The 18,380-nt window shown below is 33.7% G+C and overlaps 7 protein-coding genes across 11 annotated transcripts; 4 read left to right on the top strand and 3 right to left on the bottom strand.

Moving 5' to 3' along the window:
• Nucleotides 1–69: 69 nt before the first annotated feature.
• Nucleotides 70–477, top strand: AT2G39415 (F-box family protein; the record flags this gene model as incomplete). The annotated part of the gene is made up of 1 exon (NM_201910.2): nt 70–477. The coding sequence occupies exon 1, from the start codon at nt 118–120 to the stop codon at nt 475–477; it is 360 nt and encodes a 119-aa protein (NP_973639.1). The 5' UTR covers nt 70–117.
• A 243-nt stretch (nt 478–720) lies between these two features.
• On the bottom strand, nt 721–3,515 carry AT2G39410 (alpha/beta-Hydrolases superfamily protein). 2 transcript variants are annotated; one of them, NM_179985.2, is made up of 8 exons: nt 3,415–3,515; nt 3,283–3,315; nt 3,079–3,205; nt 2,739–2,885; nt 2,390–2,520; nt 1,535–1,672; nt 1,316–1,414; nt 721–1,142 (listed from the first exon to the last, which is right to left on the bottom strand). In NM_179985.2, exons 1-8 carry the CDS (start codon nt 3,415–3,417, stop codon nt 867–869), a joined length of 954 nt encoding a protein of 317 aa, NP_850316.1. In that variant the 5' UTR covers nt 3,418–3,515; the 3' UTR covers nt 721–866. The 2 variants fall into 2 exon arrangements, with proteins under 2 accessions (NP_850316.1, NP_001318383.1); NM_001336773.1 differs by having other exon boundaries at nt 888–1,142; nt 2,390–2,885.
• Nucleotides 3,516–4,082: 567 nt separating this feature from the next.
• Nucleotides 4,083–6,472, bottom strand: AT2G39400 (alpha/beta-Hydrolases superfamily protein). Of its 2 annotated transcripts, NM_129497.4 has the most exons (7): nt 6,348–6,472; nt 6,066–6,192; nt 5,822–5,968; nt 5,607–5,737; nt 5,013–5,150; nt 4,823–4,921; nt 4,083–4,709 (listed from the first exon to the last, which is right to left on the bottom strand). In NM_129497.4, the coding sequence occupies exons 1-7, from the start codon at nt 6,363–6,365 to the stop codon at nt 4,434–4,436; spliced, it is 936 nt and encodes a 311-aa protein (NP_565903.1). In that variant the 5' UTR covers nt 6,366–6,472; the 3' UTR covers nt 4,083–4,433. The 2 variants fall into 2 exon arrangements, with proteins under 2 accessions (NP_565903.1, NP_001323929.1); NM_001336772.1 differs by having other exon boundaries at nt 4,283–4,921.
• A 733-nt stretch (nt 6,473–7,205) lies between these two features.
• On the top strand, nt 7,206–8,530 carry AT2G39390 (Ribosomal L29 family protein). The gene is made up of 4 exons (NM_129496.3): nt 7,206–7,325; nt 7,425–7,560; nt 7,945–8,101; nt 8,207–8,530. The coding sequence occupies exons 1-4, from the start codon at nt 7,322–7,324 to the stop codon at nt 8,279–8,281; spliced, it is 372 nt and encodes a 123-aa protein (NP_181471.1). The 5' UTR covers nt 7,206–7,321; the 3' UTR covers nt 8,282–8,530.
• Nucleotides 8,531–9,903: 1,373 nt separating this feature from the next.
• AT2G39375 (uncharacterized protein) lies at nt 9,904–12,570 on the bottom strand. 3 transcript variants are annotated; one of them, NM_001336770.1, is made up of 3 exons: nt 12,431–12,510; nt 10,337–11,984; nt 9,915–10,259 (listed from the first exon to the last, which is right to left on the bottom strand). In NM_001336770.1, exon 2 carries the CDS (start codon nt 10,680–10,682, stop codon nt 10,494–10,496), a length of 189 nt encoding a protein of 62 aa, NP_001323672.1. In that variant the 5' UTR covers nt 10,683–11,984; nt 12,431–12,510; the 3' UTR covers nt 9,915–10,259; nt 10,337–10,493. The 3 variants fall into 3 exon arrangements, with proteins under 3 accessions (NP_001323673.1, NP_001323671.1, NP_001323672.1); NM_001336771.1 differs by lacking the exon at nt 12,431–12,510 and having other exon boundaries at nt 9,904–10,259; nt 10,337–11,944; NM_001336769.1 differs by having other exon boundaries at nt 9,907–11,984; nt 12,431–12,570.
• On the top strand, nt 10,001–12,078 carry EXO70H2 (exocyst subunit exo70 family protein H2). Its single transcript, NM_129495.2, has one exon. It carries the CDS (start codon nt 10,075–10,077, stop codon nt 11,986–11,988), a length of 1,914 nt encoding a protein of 637 aa, NP_181470.1. The 5' UTR covers nt 10,001–10,074; the 3' UTR covers nt 11,989–12,078.
• A 1,105-nt stretch (nt 12,571–13,675) lies between the features above and the next one.
• Nucleotides 13,676–15,088, top strand: MAKR4 (membrane-associated kinase regulator). The gene has a single exon (NM_129494.2). The coding sequence runs from the start codon at nt 13,818–13,820 to the stop codon at nt 14,802–14,804; it is 987 nt and encodes a 328-aa protein (NP_181469.1). The 5' UTR covers nt 13,676–13,817; the 3' UTR covers nt 14,805–15,088.
• The last annotated feature ends 3,292 nt before the right edge of the window (nt 15,089–18,380 follow it).

The following is an 18,380-nucleotide window of genomic DNA, read 5'->3' as shown; positions in this document are numbered from 1 at the left end:
GGGCTTTTTAAAATATTTTGGATATATATAGCTGGGCTTTGTGATAAACCCAAAAACTCAAAAAGCTATGTCATTGCAAACAAATATCTAGGTTTACAATCGGTGGTTGATAACGTAATGGCAGAGGCAGACGACGGCGGAAACGGAGACGGTGCCACCGCCGGTGACTGCTACGCTCATCATCACTACAGAGATGTCAAACTAGCAAGAGATGCAAGTGAAAATATAGACTCAATCAGCTCGCTTCCTGATGTGATCCTCCAACAAATCCTCTCCTCTCTTCCGACCAATTTAGCTATCAGAACTTCAGTCTTGTCCACACGATGGAGGCATGTATGGTCTGACACACCTTACATATACTTTGATGGACCAGGAACTTTGTATAGGGGACTGAAGGCTGATACGATAAACAAAACCCTAGCTCGATACAAGCTTCCCAAGATTATGAGTTTTCACCTCTATACCAAAATATTTTAGACAATGTTCTTTACATTGATGAATTCTTTGCTAAGAATCTTTGTGGTTTTCCGTTTCTCGAAAGCTTAAAGTTGTTTTATGTTGTTAATCTGATGGTTCTAGATCTAAGTAAATCGTTGCGTCTAAAAACATTAGCCAAACCAAGCCGAATCAGAGAGTTTCCTCTGGAGTCTTATTGGCTATGTTATATCAAATCTCATTTTAAAATCATACTAGATGATGAAAACTTTTTCTTTATTTTGTTGGACTATTTAGGAAATATTATTGGACTATAGTATAAGTTTTCTTAAAATATATAGTACAATTCACAATAGCAACGTTAAACATCAAAATGCAAAACACCAGAATTTCATTAAAACACTTTTATGTGTAAAAAATAAGTCAAACGACTATTTCTTGAAATTTAAACGATCATTACGCTGTTTAAGCTCTGACTCAAACCTATCATTTCCATAATCACTTCTTTTTTCCAACCAACTGATGACGTCGGCAAAGACAATTTCGATGTTCTCTGGTGTCTCGCCGGTGAGCAAACCGTGCCACATCCCAGGGTACAACTTTAAGGTCTTGTCAGCGCTCAACGCAACCTTGTACAGTTCTTGGCTCACTGCTTTATCTGTTACTTTATCATCATCTCCGTGTAATACCAAAAACGGCAATGAAACCTATTATCATCATTATGTGCATTAGTTCTCGATCGGATGATTTATATTTTACAGAGACAAAAAAAATCTAACGTTAGAATCTTAATTACCACTATTTGAGTCCAATCTGAATATCATATGCATTTATGGAAATCTTGGATATATATATATATATGTAATCACTTATAATTTACCTCTTGAAGTCTCTTCTCCAAGTCGTTGCTGATCCTTAAGAGCTCATACGCAGTTTTCAAGCGTGGTCGTCCTTTCGAGCATAAAGGATTTTCTCTAACCTTAATTAGTCGTATATAGCAAAATGTACAAAAATTAAATCAAGCATATTGATCAGTTTCTTACACAGATTTTTGATAAACTAATCATTTTTGATTACTAAATGTTATATAGAAACATACCTGTTTTCTAATTTCTGGCTCTTTATATGAAATCTCGATGATATCTTGACTAGGAATGATTTTCCATTTGGGTATAATCGAAATAAGCTTTGTTAATATCGAAATAACAAAAGGACTTGGCTTCATTTCTTCTGCGATCTGTGACAAATGTATATATATTCCACATTTACAATATTTCTTCACTGACAAACAAATGTTTCATTTATATGCATTTAATTTACATCACTCTATAAAATTACCTATTATATAAGAAAATACGCATTATTAGTTGCATAGCTGACTACATATGTAGATACTATAAACATGGATATCAATGATAGATAAACTATCATTTCTAAAATCTAGTAATTTGGATTGATACTTTAACGGATTCGAAACGGTATATAATGATTAAAAAAAAAAAGTTGACTGAGTTTCAAATCAACTACAACATGATCTCTCATTATTCTAAGCCAGCTACAACAAATTCCAAACACTTGATTTTTATAATTATACATATGTTTCTTCTTTGTGTATGAATAAAGGCCAGCTACAACATAGTCATAATTTGCAATGATCATATATCCATGTGACAACTGAGACTTTTCCATTTGATTGTTTCTTGTAGAATAGTGGGTAAAACTACATCTTGCTCATGACATAAGAGTTTACCTCCGAACAAAGTTTGCCATTAGTTTTTTAGCTACCACACGATTTATTTCTGCTCGACTTATTTTACTCGTAGTATAGAAAATGTGTATAGATATTCGGTTAGTTATTGTTTAATTTCAATTACATATTATAAATTAACGAGCCTAACAATAATATATATTAGGTAACTAAAAACTTTTAAGAAGATGAGAAATAGTGAAATACCTTACACATTGGAGCGACCAAGATAGCTCCATCCCAAAAGTCAGGGTTCTTCCTGCCTAGCAACAAAACAACTGCTCCTCCCATTGACTCTCCTAACATAAACCTCATCTTCCACTTGTTTTCTTCCCTCTCTATTTCAATTTTGCATTCCAAGAGATAATTAAGTATATGTCAAATAGAAAAACAACTTTCAAGATATTCATTATCAGCTGCTTGCATCATCGCACGTTCGACCAAGAAAATTCATATGGATTCACCAATTATATAGTTTTTTCCATTACAACGTTTTTTTGTCACACAAAAATATCAATCAATAAGTTGACTTTTACCATCACAAAGTCAACGTTACCGCAAATAGCTGTGTAGTGAGTTGAGACATCATCAACAAGACGATCAAAGTTTGAGATATAAGCGCTAAGCCCATCAGATTTTCCATGTCCTTCATAATCCATTCCATATACCGCAAATCCTGCCTTCACAAGCCTTCTAGCAGTACCTAATCCAATCATATTCACCTTGAACGTTATTTTATTTTTTTATTGTTGTGGTAACTAAGAATTGGATCTTAGACCAGATTAATTAAGCGGTATTAGCTATTTCCTTGTCTCAGATAAAAGCTAGATGTAAAAATGTAAAAAAAAATAAAAAAATTATAATATATAGAATTTGTGAAGTGGGTTGATCTCAACTATTCATGGTGATACTGCATTCCATGCCATATCCATGGCAAAGGAAAACTAAAGCCCTTGGCTCTCTGTTTGTTGGTAGCCATCTGCATGTGAACAACTTAAATCCTCGAGTGTTCTTTATGAAACTCTGCACATAAATATATAATCATCAATCAATCGCCAGCCTTTTCTATATATGCGTTGCATACATATATAAATACACACCTCTTCGTACTTGATGTCCTCTGTTTCAATCGCCTGCACACCAAAACCAATTCATTACGAGAAATTTGAAAGAAAAAATACACTTTTAGGTTTAAACCTAATCTAAGAAAAAGAGATTGTTAATCAACTAACCATTACGTCACAAGAGATTGATTTCAATCACTTTTTTTTTTTCTCTCATGCAATCTTGGAGACAAGAGTTGAGAAAGTATATAGAAGAATTGTAGAGTTCTGCTTGATCGTTTGACCCTGACAACTTAATAATATACATGACTTTCCCCTTCTTTGTTTTCATTTCACCCCTTCAACTTTCAAAATAATACAAAATATACCCTACCTTACGAAATTTTTTAAATTAATTCCTAACTCTCGAACACTAATTAGTAAATCAAACAAGTAGTTTCCGAAAAGTGTACATGGAATTTAAGATAGGATAAGTGTAGTCAGTGAAATAGTTTTGACTTTTGAGTTATATAATTAGAAAAGTAGTTAAGTTCATATGGATAAGATCATTCTATTTGACAAAAAGTCGTTAATGTACTTACCATATTCCATAAGTGCACATGGGCAAATTACATGAATCCATTTACAAATTACAATATAGCAAACTGGCACAATTTCGTAGCATATTCATGCATTAAACTTTCACTTCTATTTTAGCCGAGTTTGATACCTTTCCGCCGAAATTGTTAAATGGTTAGTGGTTCTTTTAAATTAAATTTCAAAATTACAACTTAGAATAGTCATGATGTGAGCAAATGTTTCTGGCTTTATTAGTCAATTTCTCTAAAAAAATATGTGGTGTCAAATATATTTTTTATTGTTAGTTTCTCTAAATTTGTAAATGGTTTCAGAACTACGGCGTCACATTTATTGAATTTTTGGTCCAAAAGTAATTAAATCGGTTAACTATGCATAGACCTTGAATCTGTGCTATCTACAAATTTCTGTGGTTTTTGAGGTTTGTTAATGAGTTGTTGTGCTACGGATTAGAGATTTTCCGTAAATATAAAATACTTCACTACTTATTTCACAAGTAACTTCGTAGGTAAAGTATAGGACTACAAGTTTGCCAAAAAAAAAAATATAGGACTACACAAGTACATAAACCGCTGCAAAAAAAAGGGTACATAAACAATGCTATCGTTCACTTATTTATGCTTCAAGAATCCATCATGCTTATGTTTTAGCTGACTCTCTAACCCTCCGTTCGAATCTGTGGCTCTATCTTCCAACCAGTTTATGATATCACCAAACACAATTTCTGAATTTTCATTAGTTTCCCCATACAACAAAGCATGCCACATTTTGGGGTACAGCTTGAATGTCTTGTCCGAGCTTGAAGCCACTTCGTATAACATTTTGCTTATGCTTTTATCCGTCACTTTATCATCTTCTCCGTGAAGAACAATGAAAGGAATTGATACCTAGTTCAAAAGCCATATATATATAACTAATTAATAAACAAGGTTTGTAAAATGTTTTCTTCATTATATAACCAAATATACATATCCATAAATATGTCTAAAAAAATTAGAACCTGGTGAAGATTCTTCTCAAGATCTAAGCTAACCAACAAGAGTTGGTAGGCGGTGTTGAGGCGAGGCCGGCCTTTATAGCAATACTTGTTCTCCCTCACCTGTAAAATTCACATAAATCATATGTATATATGGTTAATAACAAGCTGATATTACAAGTAAAATTTGGCGTCTTAGATCAGTATCACTCACCTGATTTCTGATGTGAGGTTCTTTAATTGCAATGTCAATAATATCATTTCCTGGAACTATTTTCCACGTTGGAATAAACTTGGCTAACTTGATAAGGATTGAGATCACTACTGGATGTGGCTTTATCTCGTCTGCTAACTGTCCATAACAACATTCATTGTATTAGTTGATAAACAAAACATTTTGATTATCTCTGTGGGACTTTCGGTAGTTGATATAATCATTTCGATAATTGAGTTTTGATTACTTGTTTAATTAGTGGTATATATACTGGTATTTGGTTGTAACAAGTAGTTGTGTATATATAGAAACTATGAGACAAATGACTAATGAAGAGTGATTGAACCATTTTTCTGTATTATCTAAGGGCATTTATTACCAATCCAATAAGTAGAGAACATTATTGAAAAATATGGATTAGTCCCACTTTAAGAAACTATTTTTCGTTTTTGATTTGGACTTTTTATCTGATTCTTAAACCATCATTGAAATTAAATGAAAACTATGAAATAATTTTGGGTTCTTAAAACACCAATAAATAATGCAAGACTAAAGATAACTAAAAATAATTAACTGAAAAAAGAGATTACTAACCTTACACATGGGTGCTACCAAAACGGCACCGTCCCAAAAATCAGGCTTCTTTCTGGCTAAGAGCAACACAACTGCTCCTCCCATGGATTCTCCAAGTAGGAACCTCATCTTCCCCTTGTTCTCTTCCCTCTCTACAAATTATTTTTACCATTTCTTTTAGTATATTAATGAAAATCTAAACACATATCAAATTAAGGGGTTTCTAAGAGAATTACCACAAATTGTAGAATAATGATTAGAGACATCATCAACGAGATCATCAAAGTTACTGATGTAACCATTTAGACCCTCAGATTTTCCATGTCCTTCATAGTCCATTCCATATACGGCAAAACCGGCATTGGCTAACCTCGTGGCTGCGCCTGATTAATCCCATATAATTCGTTATGTCGTTAGTACATAACTAAATATAATAACAATTTGATCAACGTTAGTAAATATTTTAATATCTGACTGAACTGTTCATGGTGATGCTGGACTCCATAGCGTAGCCATGGCAGAGGAAGAGCAATGCCTTTGGTTCTTGCTTCACTGGTTTCCATACACAAGTGAACAACTTCATGCCTCGTGAGTTCAACACAAAATCCTGCCAAAAGAAAAAACACACACACTTGCATTAGACCTAATAGAATGATTCTGCTAGATCGAGATTATAGGATCAAAAAAAGAAAGGAATAACTATCACTTTTCTACAGTCACAGAGCTCTACATGAGCTTGGAAACATATATAAAGACACTAACCTCTTCATACATAACCATGATCCTCTGTTTTTTTGTCCTGTTTTTATACAAAGTTAAGATATGATCTTGTTTCAAAGGGATTTATGCGGAGAGCGAGAGGGAAAGAGTTAGTTGTTGTCTGATTTATAGAAGATGAAAAGAGAGGAGTCACAGAGGAATAAAGCGACCCCAAAAAAACAGGGGACCATGCAATTACGCTGCGTTTTGGTTGGGATATTTTCCTCGTAGTAGATGACGTCACCAGAAACATTGAACGAGTCCAAGATTTTACTTTTCATATTTGAATATGAATGTTTCAGCCGTTGGTGCTTGACCGGCTTGGTTTTTCATTTGACCAAATGGCATACTGAGTCATTATGAAATGCTCATAATTTAGTCTTTGAATATTGAACTTGGGGATGGATAAACATGCATTTATGTCTTTGTATCAACTTGTTGACAAATGTATGGTTGGTTCATTACGCGACTCATAATTACACTTTTCCATCACATTATTGATTACGATAACGTCTTTAACCAAAACTTCTTCTAAGATTACTCCTTCATTCACAATCTAATTAGACATGTCAAAAAGAAAAAGAAAAGAGAAGAAATTTATTCTGAAAAGCTAAATTATGTTATTATTATATTTGAAATCAAATAATTCTCCTTCAAAAACAAAAAATAACAGTTCAATCGGCGCGTGTCTAATTATACAACTCTCTATTCACTTTTTTAGTATTTTCTTGCATTAATAAATGATTTTGGTACAAGATTTCACTACTAGGATTTTATAATCCCTGGCCCATAAGATATAAAACTCAGCCCATTAGATGTGTGTTGGGTTTTATACTCACAGTCAAAGCCCAAATATAACCTAAAATCTGATTATTAACTCTTAGCCGTCTTCTTCTTCATTTTTCTCTAGGGTTTCTAATCTCTTATAACAACACCGCAAAAGAGTAAAGGGACGCTAGAGAGAGCTCGAAGACGCAATGGGTAAGCCTAAATTCTCAAACTTTTTCCTCTGTTAACACACAATTTCGTACGTTTAGGTTATGAGATTTGATTTTATATTGTGAAATGGAATCTGAACAGCGAGAATCAAGGTTCATGAGCTGAGGGAGAAATCAAAAGCTGATCTTTCGGGTCAGTTGAAGGAATTTAAGGCAGAGCTTGCTCTCCTTCGTGTCGCTAAGGTCACTGGAGGTGCTCCTAATAAGCTCTCTAAGATGTATGTGTTTCCTCTATACACACTTTGTGTGATCAAATGTTACATTTTTCTGATTTTGGTTAACTCTTTTTTTTTTTGGATTCTGAATTCTTCATAGCTTTGTTTATGATCTTGCTGGTGTTAGTGGTTAGTCAGGGTTATGTAGTAATCATATTTAGCTAGGTTTAATTATGTTTATGTGTTGTTATGGACATATATTATTACCTAAGTTCTGCTTATGTTTTGCAAGTTGTTTAGTGTAATTTTTGTATCCTAGGTCCTATCATTATCCTCTATAGATAGATAAAGTAGCTTACTTGCTTAGTTATATCACTGTTGGATTGTTCGGTCACTGGTTTTTAATCACATTGATCTCAAATGGGTTATGTTTTATGTTGATTTCAGCAAGGTGGTGAGGAAGTCGATTGCTCAGGTGTTGACAGTGATCTCACAGAAACAAAAGTCTGCTTTGAGAGAGGCATACAAGAACAAGAAGCTTTTGCCTCTTGATCTTCGTCCCAAGAAGACTAGAGCCATCAGGAGGAGACTCACTAAGCATCAGGTATTTGTATATTCTTTAGTGTGATTCAGATTGATATTGAGAAGTGATGAACAAATCCTGTGTTTTATTGTACTGAATGGAATAATTGCTGGCTGATTTGAATAGGCATCGTTGAAGACAGAGAGGGAGAAGAAGAAAGAAATGTACTTTCCAATAAGGAAGTATGCTATTAAGGTGTAAGCTTTTATCTTGATCACATCAATTTTTGTGTTTGAATTTGAGCTCGTGTGAGTTTTTGCTTTGTTTTCCTTCCTTGTTAAAGATATTAAAAGCTCATCTTAATGAAAGATTGATTCAGAAAAACAGTATTGTTATATTATTGGATCATAGCATCTTTTATATTACTCAGTTGAGGGTTAGCTTGTTAGGGTAGTGATCTCTATACATTACTCTTCACTCCAACTCGATCTTGCCTTGAGCAGTTCATTGCTTATCAACTAAACCCAACTCGATCGCGCAGCGACATGACTCTCTCTAGCATATTACTCAACCAGTGGTAAACTCTAGGCAATGTGATTCTTTCTTAGAAAACTTTTAATTGCGTACATATGTTTGACCCGAGAAAAAATCATATTAAAAGAAACGAAAGTGATGCGGTGATTTGCAAGATAAGTTGACAGATATGAAACCTACACACCAATAGAGAATCATTAGGTAAAAAATCTGAGATTTTGAAGAATTGATAATACCATTTTGACCAAAAAGAAGAAGAAGAAGAATTGATACACCAAAATATGTCCTCTTGTGTGAATCACTTTGTTGGTCACTAAGATTTGTTAGACCAAGATGAAGAGGTGGGGGCTGGCGATATATATCCGCAATATATCAGAGACTATCGTAGTTTTGTTAAGTAATCGTGTTTGAAATTTGAAGTTGAACATATGTAAACATCAGTTGTTTATAATTTATTTCTGAGAAAAAGACAAATTTTGAGAAATTTGACTTTGTGATTACTTGTCTTATAGGGCAAGAGTTGACTTTCGCATAATCTCTTGTGCCAAATTGTTTTCACACATTCTCTATTCTTTTGAATGTTCCTTTTAGTTCTTTTGGTTCTGTAGGATGAATATTCTTCAAATTCGTCACACAGATAAAGCATATGAGCCGAAATCCAAGTGACCAAACCTTTGCATTTTTCAAACATAACAACTTTTTCTATGCACTTAGTTTGGTAAGGTTTGGTTATGAAGTGTGTGGTCGTTGCTATACGTAGAATAGCTTATTGCTGGTCAGCGTTATTGCAGAACTTGCTTACATCGATACACAATTGACTTTGGTAAGCAAGAAACAGTTTTCTTTTTCAATGAACTCGTGTCTGCAAAATATTTGTATATATATTTATGCGTAGATTTCATTTTCAAACCTTGTCATCATGTCATTATATATATTCATGTGTAAAATACATAATATCTGAGGTAGTGCGTATCTTTGATCTTGTTGGTCAAACAATAGCTTAATAGTTATATATAATGATGGTTTCAATATTTCCAAGTAAAAAAAACATTTGAATTGTTCAACACCACATAATTTAGTAACACTCTAACCGTCAATCATCTACATCATATCCTACTTAAGATAAACATAAATCACCGGAATTTCGAAATTCTTGCTAAGTCAATAGACTCAAAGCCACTATAACTATAATATATTCTTCCATCTAATGACTTGATGAAAATTTTGAAGTATTAAGAATCGAAATGATTAAACACAAAAGAAAACTAATGTATTGGGTCAACTATTACACCAGTATGAAACTACATGAAACATTACTTATATATTGAATATTAAAAACTTGCATGAATAGAGAAAGTCAGTCAAAACTTTGTATTGGCCATTGGTTTCATACATTGAGAAACTATCTCTCTATATAATGTTGAAGTGTACCTTACAAAGACAATCAAGAGACTAGAAGACACAAGTGACTCCATTAAACATATTCAGAAAGAAGAGTAGTAAGTAGTAAAATCTTATCAATGTCGAAAAAACCGAAGTCTGTTCATTTCTCTACCTCTTCTCCTAAATCATTCCTTTCTTCTTTTCCTTCATTCACTTCTCTCCCGGCTTCTCCTCTCAACCAGACTTTTTCTCAGTCGATGATGGAGGAAACCGTTGAGGCCGCAGAATCAATCATCAAGAAATGGGATCCGAACTCACCATCCTACACAAAGATCATCTCTCTGTTTAGTCATAGCAGAAGAGAGGCCAAAGAATTCATCAGATGCATCCGTGACTTACGCAGAGCCATGCACTTTCTTATCTCTCAGCACTCAAAATCTGCCAAGCTAGTTCTTGCACAGCACCTGATGCAGATTGCTATGGCCAGGCTCGAAAAAGAGTTCTTCCAGATTCTGTCTTCAAACCGAGACCAACTTGATCCTGAATCTGTCTCTGGTCACTCCTCCATTTCAAGCAATTCAGAATTTGAAGATGTTATGCAATCTTCTGATGATGAAGAAGAAGATGAGCTGAAGAAGGCTGGTGAAACGATCACTAAGGTCGAAAAAGCTGCAGCACTTGTGATGTCAGACCTCAAGGTCATAGCAGAGACTATGATCAGCTGTGGATATGGTAAAGAGTGCATAAAGAGCTATAAGTTGATCAGAAAGTCAATTGTAGATGAAGGGCTACACTTACTTGGTATCGAAAAGTGCAAGATCTCCCGGTTCAACAGAATGGACTGGGACGTGCTCGAGCATATGATCAAGAACTGGATCAAAGCTGCAAAGATTGGTGTCATAACACTCCTCCGCGGAGAGAAACTTCTATGTGATCATGTCTTCTCTGCTTCAAGTACAATAAGAGAGTCTTGCTTTTACGAGATAGTGAACGAAGCAGGAATCAATCTTTTCAAGTTCCCAGAACTCGTTGCGGAGAAAAAACCATCGCCAGAGAGGATCTTCAGGCTGATGGATCTCTATGCAGCAATCTCTGACCTTAGACCAGACATAGAACTGATATTCCACTTTGACTCAGTAGCTGCTGTTAAAACTCTGGTCCTCTCATCGCTGAAGAAACTCAAGGACTCAATCTACACAAGTCTCATGGAATTTGAGTCAACAATACAAAAGGATTCTTCTAAAGCACTAACTGCAGGAGGAGGGATTCACAAGCTGACTAGATCAACCATGAGTTTCATATCATCTCTTTCTGAATACAGCCGTGTGTTATCAGAGATTCTTGCAGAGCATCCACTTAAGAAAAACACACGTATGCTAGAATCTTATTTCACAGCTCCAATCTTAGAAGATGAACACAACAACCACGCAGTCTCGGTCCATCTAGCTTGGCTCATCTTGATTTTCCTATGCAAACTAGACATCAAAGCAGAGAGTTACAAGGATGTTTCCCTCTCTTACCTCTTCCTAGTGAACAACATTCAGTTTGTGGTTGATACCGTTCGTTCAACACACCTCAGGAACCTCCTCGGAGACGACTGGCTCACAAAGCACGAAGCAAAACTCAGAAGCTACGCTGCAAACTATGAGATCGCAGCGTGGGCCAATGTATACATATCTTTACCAGAGAAAACAAGTAGCAGACTATCACCAGAGGAAGCCAAAACACATTTCAAGAGGTTTCACGCGGTATTCGAAGAAGCTTATATGAAACAATCATCATGTGTGATAACAGATGCAAAACTTAGGAACGAGCTAAAAGTTTCCATAGCAAAGAAAATAGTACCGGAATACAGAGAGTTTTACGGTAAGTACTTGCCAACGCTGAGTAAGGAGAGAAACATAGAGATGCTGGTGAGCTTTAAGCCTGATAACTTGGAGAACTATCTCTCGGATTTGTTCCATGGAACACCAATACTTAGTGGCTCTTCTTCTTCTTCTTCCTCTTTGTCTTCTTCATCTTGTATCTCACTTGGATGTGTAAGAAACTAAAGTTCACAGTTAGAACATTTGCTTAGTATCTTCATCACTTACATTAAGTGGATTATGTGAAATATTAAATATGTAAGCCCACTTCTATTTGTTGCACATCTTTTTATTAAGTCTAGTGATTAACTGAATCAAACAGTTATGAAACAACTAAGAAAAAAAACTCAAGAAAGTAAAATCTAAAAAATTGGATAAAACCTGCAAAATCTACTACAAAAATCGAACTTTTAACTATCTAAGTAAACAAAAAAGTAAGTAAAATCTACATAAACAAAGTTTCATAAAATACAAAAGAGTCACAATCAAAGCTGAAATCAATCATCTACTGATTTCGTTTAATTTCTCTGCTAATTTTTGAAATTTCGATCGACAACAGATATGTGTTATATACATCGAAGACAAGGAGATATAGAATTCAATATATGAATAGTCTTCAGTCGAATACCTGCAACGTAAGTGCTCGGCATGGATTTTTCCATCTCCATCTTCGTCGCGAGAAAACAATTGGGACAATTTCTTCTACTCAGACCGGTAACTTTCCAAATGTCGTGTAAACCGGTCAGACCGGTATTTGGTTTAGAACTTTAAATCATGTTCAGCTCATCAAGGCCATGGCCCATGGGCTAAAAAACTCATAAAAAACTTTGAAAGTCATCAACAGTTTTTCAATAACAAGATAAAAAGAGTTTTTTTTTTTGCCAAAAAAACTTTCAAATTAACTTTTTTTTTGTTTTTTTTTTTTGTTTTCATGTAATTAGTAAACTAATAAAACAAATAGAAAACAAATTTCTCATTAGTTTATCATGGAGGAGTACTTAAAAGGTGGAGAAAATTAAACCCGGGAATCTGGTAAAATGTTTGGATTTTGGAACATAAGTACAATGGGATGATGTGACTTCTGCTAGAAACCAAAAAGATTTCCAATAAACAATTTACATGATGAACCTAAAAGAAGAAGAAGAAGCAAACATCATTTTACTTACCGTGTCTAAATTTATAAATTTCTTTGTATTATCAATGTGTATTGTTGATCACGACACAATCATATTGTTTATCTTCATTTTTTTGTTAATCATATAGAGGGCACCCTTAATCATATTTGGTTATTGTTTATGCAGTTCTTTAATTCTCGAGTAACCAATAAGACAGAAAATTATCTTACACGTGGGCTTCTACCAAGATTAATGTCTCTCATCATCGTCCTTGTCCACATTAAAACAAATCCAAATACACATATCTTTAGAAACATAATAAGTAACAAAATTATCACAGCCAATAATATCGGAAACTTTTGTTTTATTCTAAACTTTGTCTCCCTATTCGTTCTTTCATAAATTTATGTTCTAATCACCACTGATGACGATGATGAACCCATTATCTTTTTTTTTTTTTTTAATATGAACCCATTAACTTTCTAGAGCCAATCAAAATAGCTGTACAAAAGAAAAGGGTGTCATAAAATAACTTGTTTGCTTCATCCATCTTATATTTGAGTACAAGAAATTAGTAGGATATTTAATCTTGGCAAAACCTTTGCTAAGAAAATATTGAGTACAAGTTTTAAGTGGTGGTCCATCCAAGAAGCTCATTTGAACTATTAATATACCTTGTTCATATAATATGTAATTTATTAACGTATATGTAAGTAAAATTTTAAAAAGAAAACAAAACGGTCCAAAGTTGTACCCTCTTTACCAATCAGAAACCTAACACTAAACTCTCTCTGTCTCTCTCTCTTACATATATAAAAACAAACCTCTCCAACTCTGAACTCAACTCATATCTCTAATCACTAAAACATACCACAAAGAAGAAACATAAAAAAAAAAAGTATGGCGGCTTATCTAGAGCGATGCGACAGTGTAGAAGAAGATTACATTGATATGGAAGTAACTTCTTTCACAAACCTCGTACGTAAAACTCTGAGCAACAACTACCCTCGAGAGTTCGAGTTCCAAATGTCTCATCTTTGTCCTCTTGAGATAGACAAAACCACTTCCCCTGCGGACGAACTCTTCTACAAAGGCAAGCTTCTCCCTCTTCACTTACCTCCACGTCTCCAAATGGTCCAAAAGATTCTAGAAGATTACACCTTCGACGACGAATTCTACAGCACTCCTTTAGCCACCGGAACGGTTACAACTCCAGTGACGAGCAACACTCCGTTCGAGTCCTGCACCGTCTCTCCGGCAGAGTCTTGCCAAGTGAGTAAAGAGCTTAACCCTGAAGACTACTTCCTAGAATATTCAGATTCATTGGAGGAGGACGATGAGAAGAAGAAATCTTGGACCACGAAACTAAGATTGATGAAGCAGTCAAGTCTCGGAACGAAGATTAAAGCTTCGAGAGCTTATCTAAGATCGTTCTTTGGTAAGACAAGTTGTTCTGATGAGTCATCATGCGCGTCTTCCGCTGCGAGAGTTGCAGACGAAGATTCGGTTTTGAGGTATTCGCGAGTAAAGCCTTTTGGACAGATCAAAACAGAGAGACCTAAAAAACAGAGTAATGGTTCTGTTTCCGGAAGCCATAGGAGATCATTTTCAGTTTCTATGAGGAGGCAAGCTGCCAAGAGTTCTAACAACAAATCATCGAATAGTTTAGGGTTTCGTCCGTTGCAGTTTTTGAAGAGAAGTACGAGTTCGAGTTCTGAAATTGAGAATTCTATCCAAGGAGCTATCTTGCATTGCAAGCAATCACAGCAGCAGAAGCAGAAACAGAAACAGTATAGTACTGTTAACGAGGTCGGATTCTGTTCGTTGTCAGCGTCAAGAATCGCAGCTAGGGATGATCAAGAATGGGCTCAGATGTTTAGGGGCTAACTAAAGATATCGGTCATGAAGAAAGTTAAGAAGGAAATAAGAGTTGAGCGAGAGTGAGAGAACTAGAGAATAAATTCTTTGTTTTCTTTGTATTTTGCCTCTTCTTTGTTTTGAGGTTACATAAATTCACAATGCTTTTTTTGGATTCAACTCATTTTACTTGTGATTTGAGGTTTTTTTTAGATCCGACTCAAATATGTTCGGATTTGTAAACCAATGCACATGTCGTCTAATGTAAAATTCTGATGTGGTAAAACTTTTTTTAATACCAAAGTGAGAGTTACTAAGGAATTTTGTTTCTTCACTAAAATGGTAACTATATGTGATATTTTCGACATTCAAAATAATTTATTTGTAATAAACTAATAATAGATATTTATGATGTTTGTCCAACATTTTTTGCTCATGTCGTTTTTCTAATTTATCAACAATCTAGATACATGTTTTGACTAAATTCTTGATATACTAAACTAAGCACATTACACCACATGTCAATTTGTAAGCTAAAAGGATATGTAATGAAAACTTTACACTCTTTGTTTTGAAAAGTTTACAACATTAACAATTTACTTGTACGTTTAATGTCCGCGAAAATGGTGGAATACCTCTAGTTTTAAACATATCTTTAAAATAAATGTTGCATGTTAAAATCACCTGAAGTAGTGATATTAGCAGAAAAGAATCTTTAAATAAAATATATATATATATATATAAATATATAAAACTTAATGGAGACTGATTGAGAGACTGAAATGATGATTCCCTAAACACGAGTGTTAAGAGTCAGACCGTCGTTATCACTATAGAAAGGTTCACTGCTTAAAGTTGAAAAGGAGGATATATATCGGGAAACATGGATCCATGCTTTCAGAAAGCTGATTGCTACTTCGCTCCATAAATTAAGTGTAATTTGTGTAAACAAATAATTTATAGTATACTAATGGAGTCATGGAGATATTCAAAGAATATAAAGCATCATTACAAGACATGAATGACTTACATAGCAGCGTTAGAGGTTAGGTCGAGTTCCGAAGTCTTATTAGTCCCCTATTTCTATGTTAAGTTTCTTTTCTAAAGACCTCTTTTTATGTCAATCAAGTCCTATTAACTTTTGTACATACATACATACATACTTAAATCATACATACAAGGTCATGAAGTCCCCTTTCCACGAAAACCATATATGTTTTAATGCATATAGTATAAGAACTTAGGGTTTCTTGTTTGTTAAGACTTAGGATTTCCGCATTTAAATTAAGAAAGGTTTTGTAGTAACATAAGAATATGTGTTAACTGGTTTTGAATTCTAAACCCCTGAATCTTAACATGTTATACGAATTTTTAAATTATTGATCTAAGTATGATGGCCTAAGTCGGATATGTTGCCGATCCTAAAACAAAAACAAGCATTTTGAAGGAGCGTATTAAATATCTCACATCTGAAATAAGATGTGATCTAAAGTAATATATAAGGGTTAAATTAAATAATATATTGCAATTGATACTTACGGATCAGAACCTATGAACCATAATTAACATCTCTCTTTATTTATTTTTTATGGTTACAGGCTTACGATTAAGTACTAATTGATCTCTCTTAATCTTATATATGATTATTGATTAATCATATAAGTACTTATTTTCTTCACTATATATTGCTTTTCATTGTTCGAACAAAATTAGGGGGAATGGAATTGTTAAATATATAACATAGATGAGAGAAAAAAAAAAGTTCTCCAGTGCATGTCTCTTCCAAGAACTAAAGGACACTTCTGTGAATTAAATATCAAAGCAAGACCAAATGACGAGAATGATATCGCATCATTATTCATTAATCCTAAAACATAGTGTTATTAATTAATAATCAAACCTAAAAGGCGATTTAGGAGGGAGGGAAGGGACAAGAGAACCCAAAGCTGTGGGCTGCTTTAGCATATCTTTTGTGTGTTTGATTAGTGCGTGTGCATCAATTTAAACTTTCAAAAATCTAAACTTTTCTCTCTTTTATTTTATTTTGTTTGATAACCATGTCATCAAAGCTGTACCTTGTTATTATCATCTATTGATGGGTTAGGTTTTGAGATTTATTGTAGTCATGTAAAATTGTAGATACTATATATTAATAGTTGTATTTTTTATATATAATGAAAATGGATCTATAACCTCGATTATTGTAATTATAATTGTAGATAACAAGTGTATTATAGTAACTAAAAATCAAAAACTAAATACAAAATTAACAATCTAAAACACCGAAAAAAAAAAAAAAAACTCAAAATCTACAGCAAAAACCAACAACTCAAAATTTTAAAACTGAAAAAAGAAAACCACTTTCATTCTCATTGCCATGCGGCCCATATTAACGACATCTTCAATCTGTTTTTTTTCTCTTAAATTGTATTTTTGCAATCCAAGAATATGGTCTCTAGTTTCAGTTAGGCCTTAAACTAACATTATATAAGGCCCTTTGAAATCGGATCTGGCAACATTAAAACGTTATCCTTGTAAACGTGCTTGGGTTACAAATTCTTAAAAAGGTTCGGGTAACAAAATTCCACATCACAAGAAAACAAAGAAAAAAACGTTTGATAATCATTCTGTTTTACCGAGTTACATAGATGTGTGGAGAATATCAAAGCACATGGCGTCATCTCGTCTCGATGGATTAATGTACCAGCTTTTAGCCTTTTACTGTTTAAACTCTTTTATTTTGTACGTATTATATAACTTTTATGCATAAATTTGGATTTTATCTTCTGGCTACGTTTTCTATGTGTTTGGACGTATTAAGCGATATCCCACCGTTGTTTGATCACTGTCCTGACATGTTGAACGATAGTTTTTAGAATGATTGCCTAAACGGCTAAACGTGTAAGTGTTGTAAACTATAACAGTCTTTGAGATTAGTTAATTACACGAACGATTTTGTGCAAGGCTAAAGGTCAATTCATCGAACACAAATTGATATACGAATATTCTCCTAGTTATAGCCGGACAAAAATAAAATGTTGAAAAAAGGTTCATTTATTTATTTTTGTTTTATGTACACGCAACACCACCAGAAATAGTCTAAATCTTCTCCAATTATAATATAGTGATGCATTGATTCATATAACTACAAATTCAATCAGACATGTAATTAAGTGATCAAATGAGTATTTGTATGTAGATATGCTACTATTTTATATTATCAGATCTGATCTTGTTTGGGACATACGAAATTTTAAAAAGAAATATATATGTTTTGTCGGCGGTTAAGGGTAATAAAAGTGGATACTATAATTCAATTAACAAACTAAAGATTAAAAAATACGAATTAAGGAAAATAAAACAAATTGTTCTAAGTTCATTGAATCCAAACTGAAATATGATACTTTAGTGTTTACATTATATATTTGTTTAGGGTCCATTGGTATATAACAAAACCCACAAAGATTACTATACGAAAAATTGATAAATATATGAAAATGTATAAATTTATTGAAATATTATTGCAATTCACGTCTGAAAATAATTAGACCAAAAAACTTGAACAATTTCTATAAAATTCAAATTGCTATGCTACAAAATAAATAT

This window comes from Arabidopsis thaliana, chromosome 2 (assembly GCF_000001735.4).
Source record: "Arabidopsis thaliana chromosome 2, partial sequence".
NCBI lineage: Eukaryota > Viridiplantae > Streptophyta > Magnoliopsida > Brassicales > Brassicaceae > Arabidopsis > Arabidopsis thaliana.
Note: the sequence above shows the minus strand (reverse complement) of the source record. Positions and strands in the feature narration are given on the sequence as shown.

Excerpts from the sequence above, each read along its gene's own strand:
- AT2G39410 (NM_179985.2), bottom strand. Across the intron at positions 2,886-3,078 it reads ATGCAGTATCACCATGAATA|GTACTGCTAGAAGGCTTGTG; the intron begins GTTGAGATCAAC and ends TGATTGGATTAG. Across the intron at positions 1,143-1,315 it reads TGGAGAAGAGACTTCAAGAG|GTTTCATTGCCGTTTTTGGT; the intron begins GTAAATTATAAG and ends TGATGATAATAG.
- AT2G39400 (NM_129497.4), bottom strand. Across the intron at positions 5,969-6,065 it reads GTCCAGCATCACCATGAACA|GCGCAGCCACGAGGTTAGCC; the intron begins GTTCAGTCAGAT and ends GGGATTAATCAG. Across the intron at positions 4,710-4,822 it reads TTGAGAAGAATCTTCACCAG|GTATCAATTCCTTTCATTGT; the intron begins GTTCTAATTTTT and ends CTTTTGAACTAG.
- AT2G39390 (NM_129496.3), top strand. Across the intron at positions 7,561-7,944 it reads CCTAATAAGCTCTCTAAGAT|CAAGGTGGTGAGGAAGTCGA; the intron begins GTATGTGTTTCC and ends TGTTGATTTCAG. Across the intron at positions 8,102-8,206 it reads GGAGACTCACTAAGCATCAG|GCATCGTTGAAGACAGAGAG; the intron begins GTATTTGTATAT and ends TGATTTGAATAG.
- EXO70H2 (NM_129495.2), top strand. The coding sequence starts at position 10,075 with ATGTCGAAAAAACCGAAGTCTGTTCATTTCTCTACCTCTTCTCCTAAA.
- AT2G39375 (NM_001336769.1), bottom strand. The coding sequence starts at position 10,682 with ATGCACTCTTTACCATATCCACAGCTGATCATAGTCTCTGCTATGACC.
- MAKR4 (NM_129494.2), top strand. The coding sequence starts at position 13,818 with ATGGCGGCTTATCTAGAGCGATGCGACAGTGTAGAAGAAGATTACATT.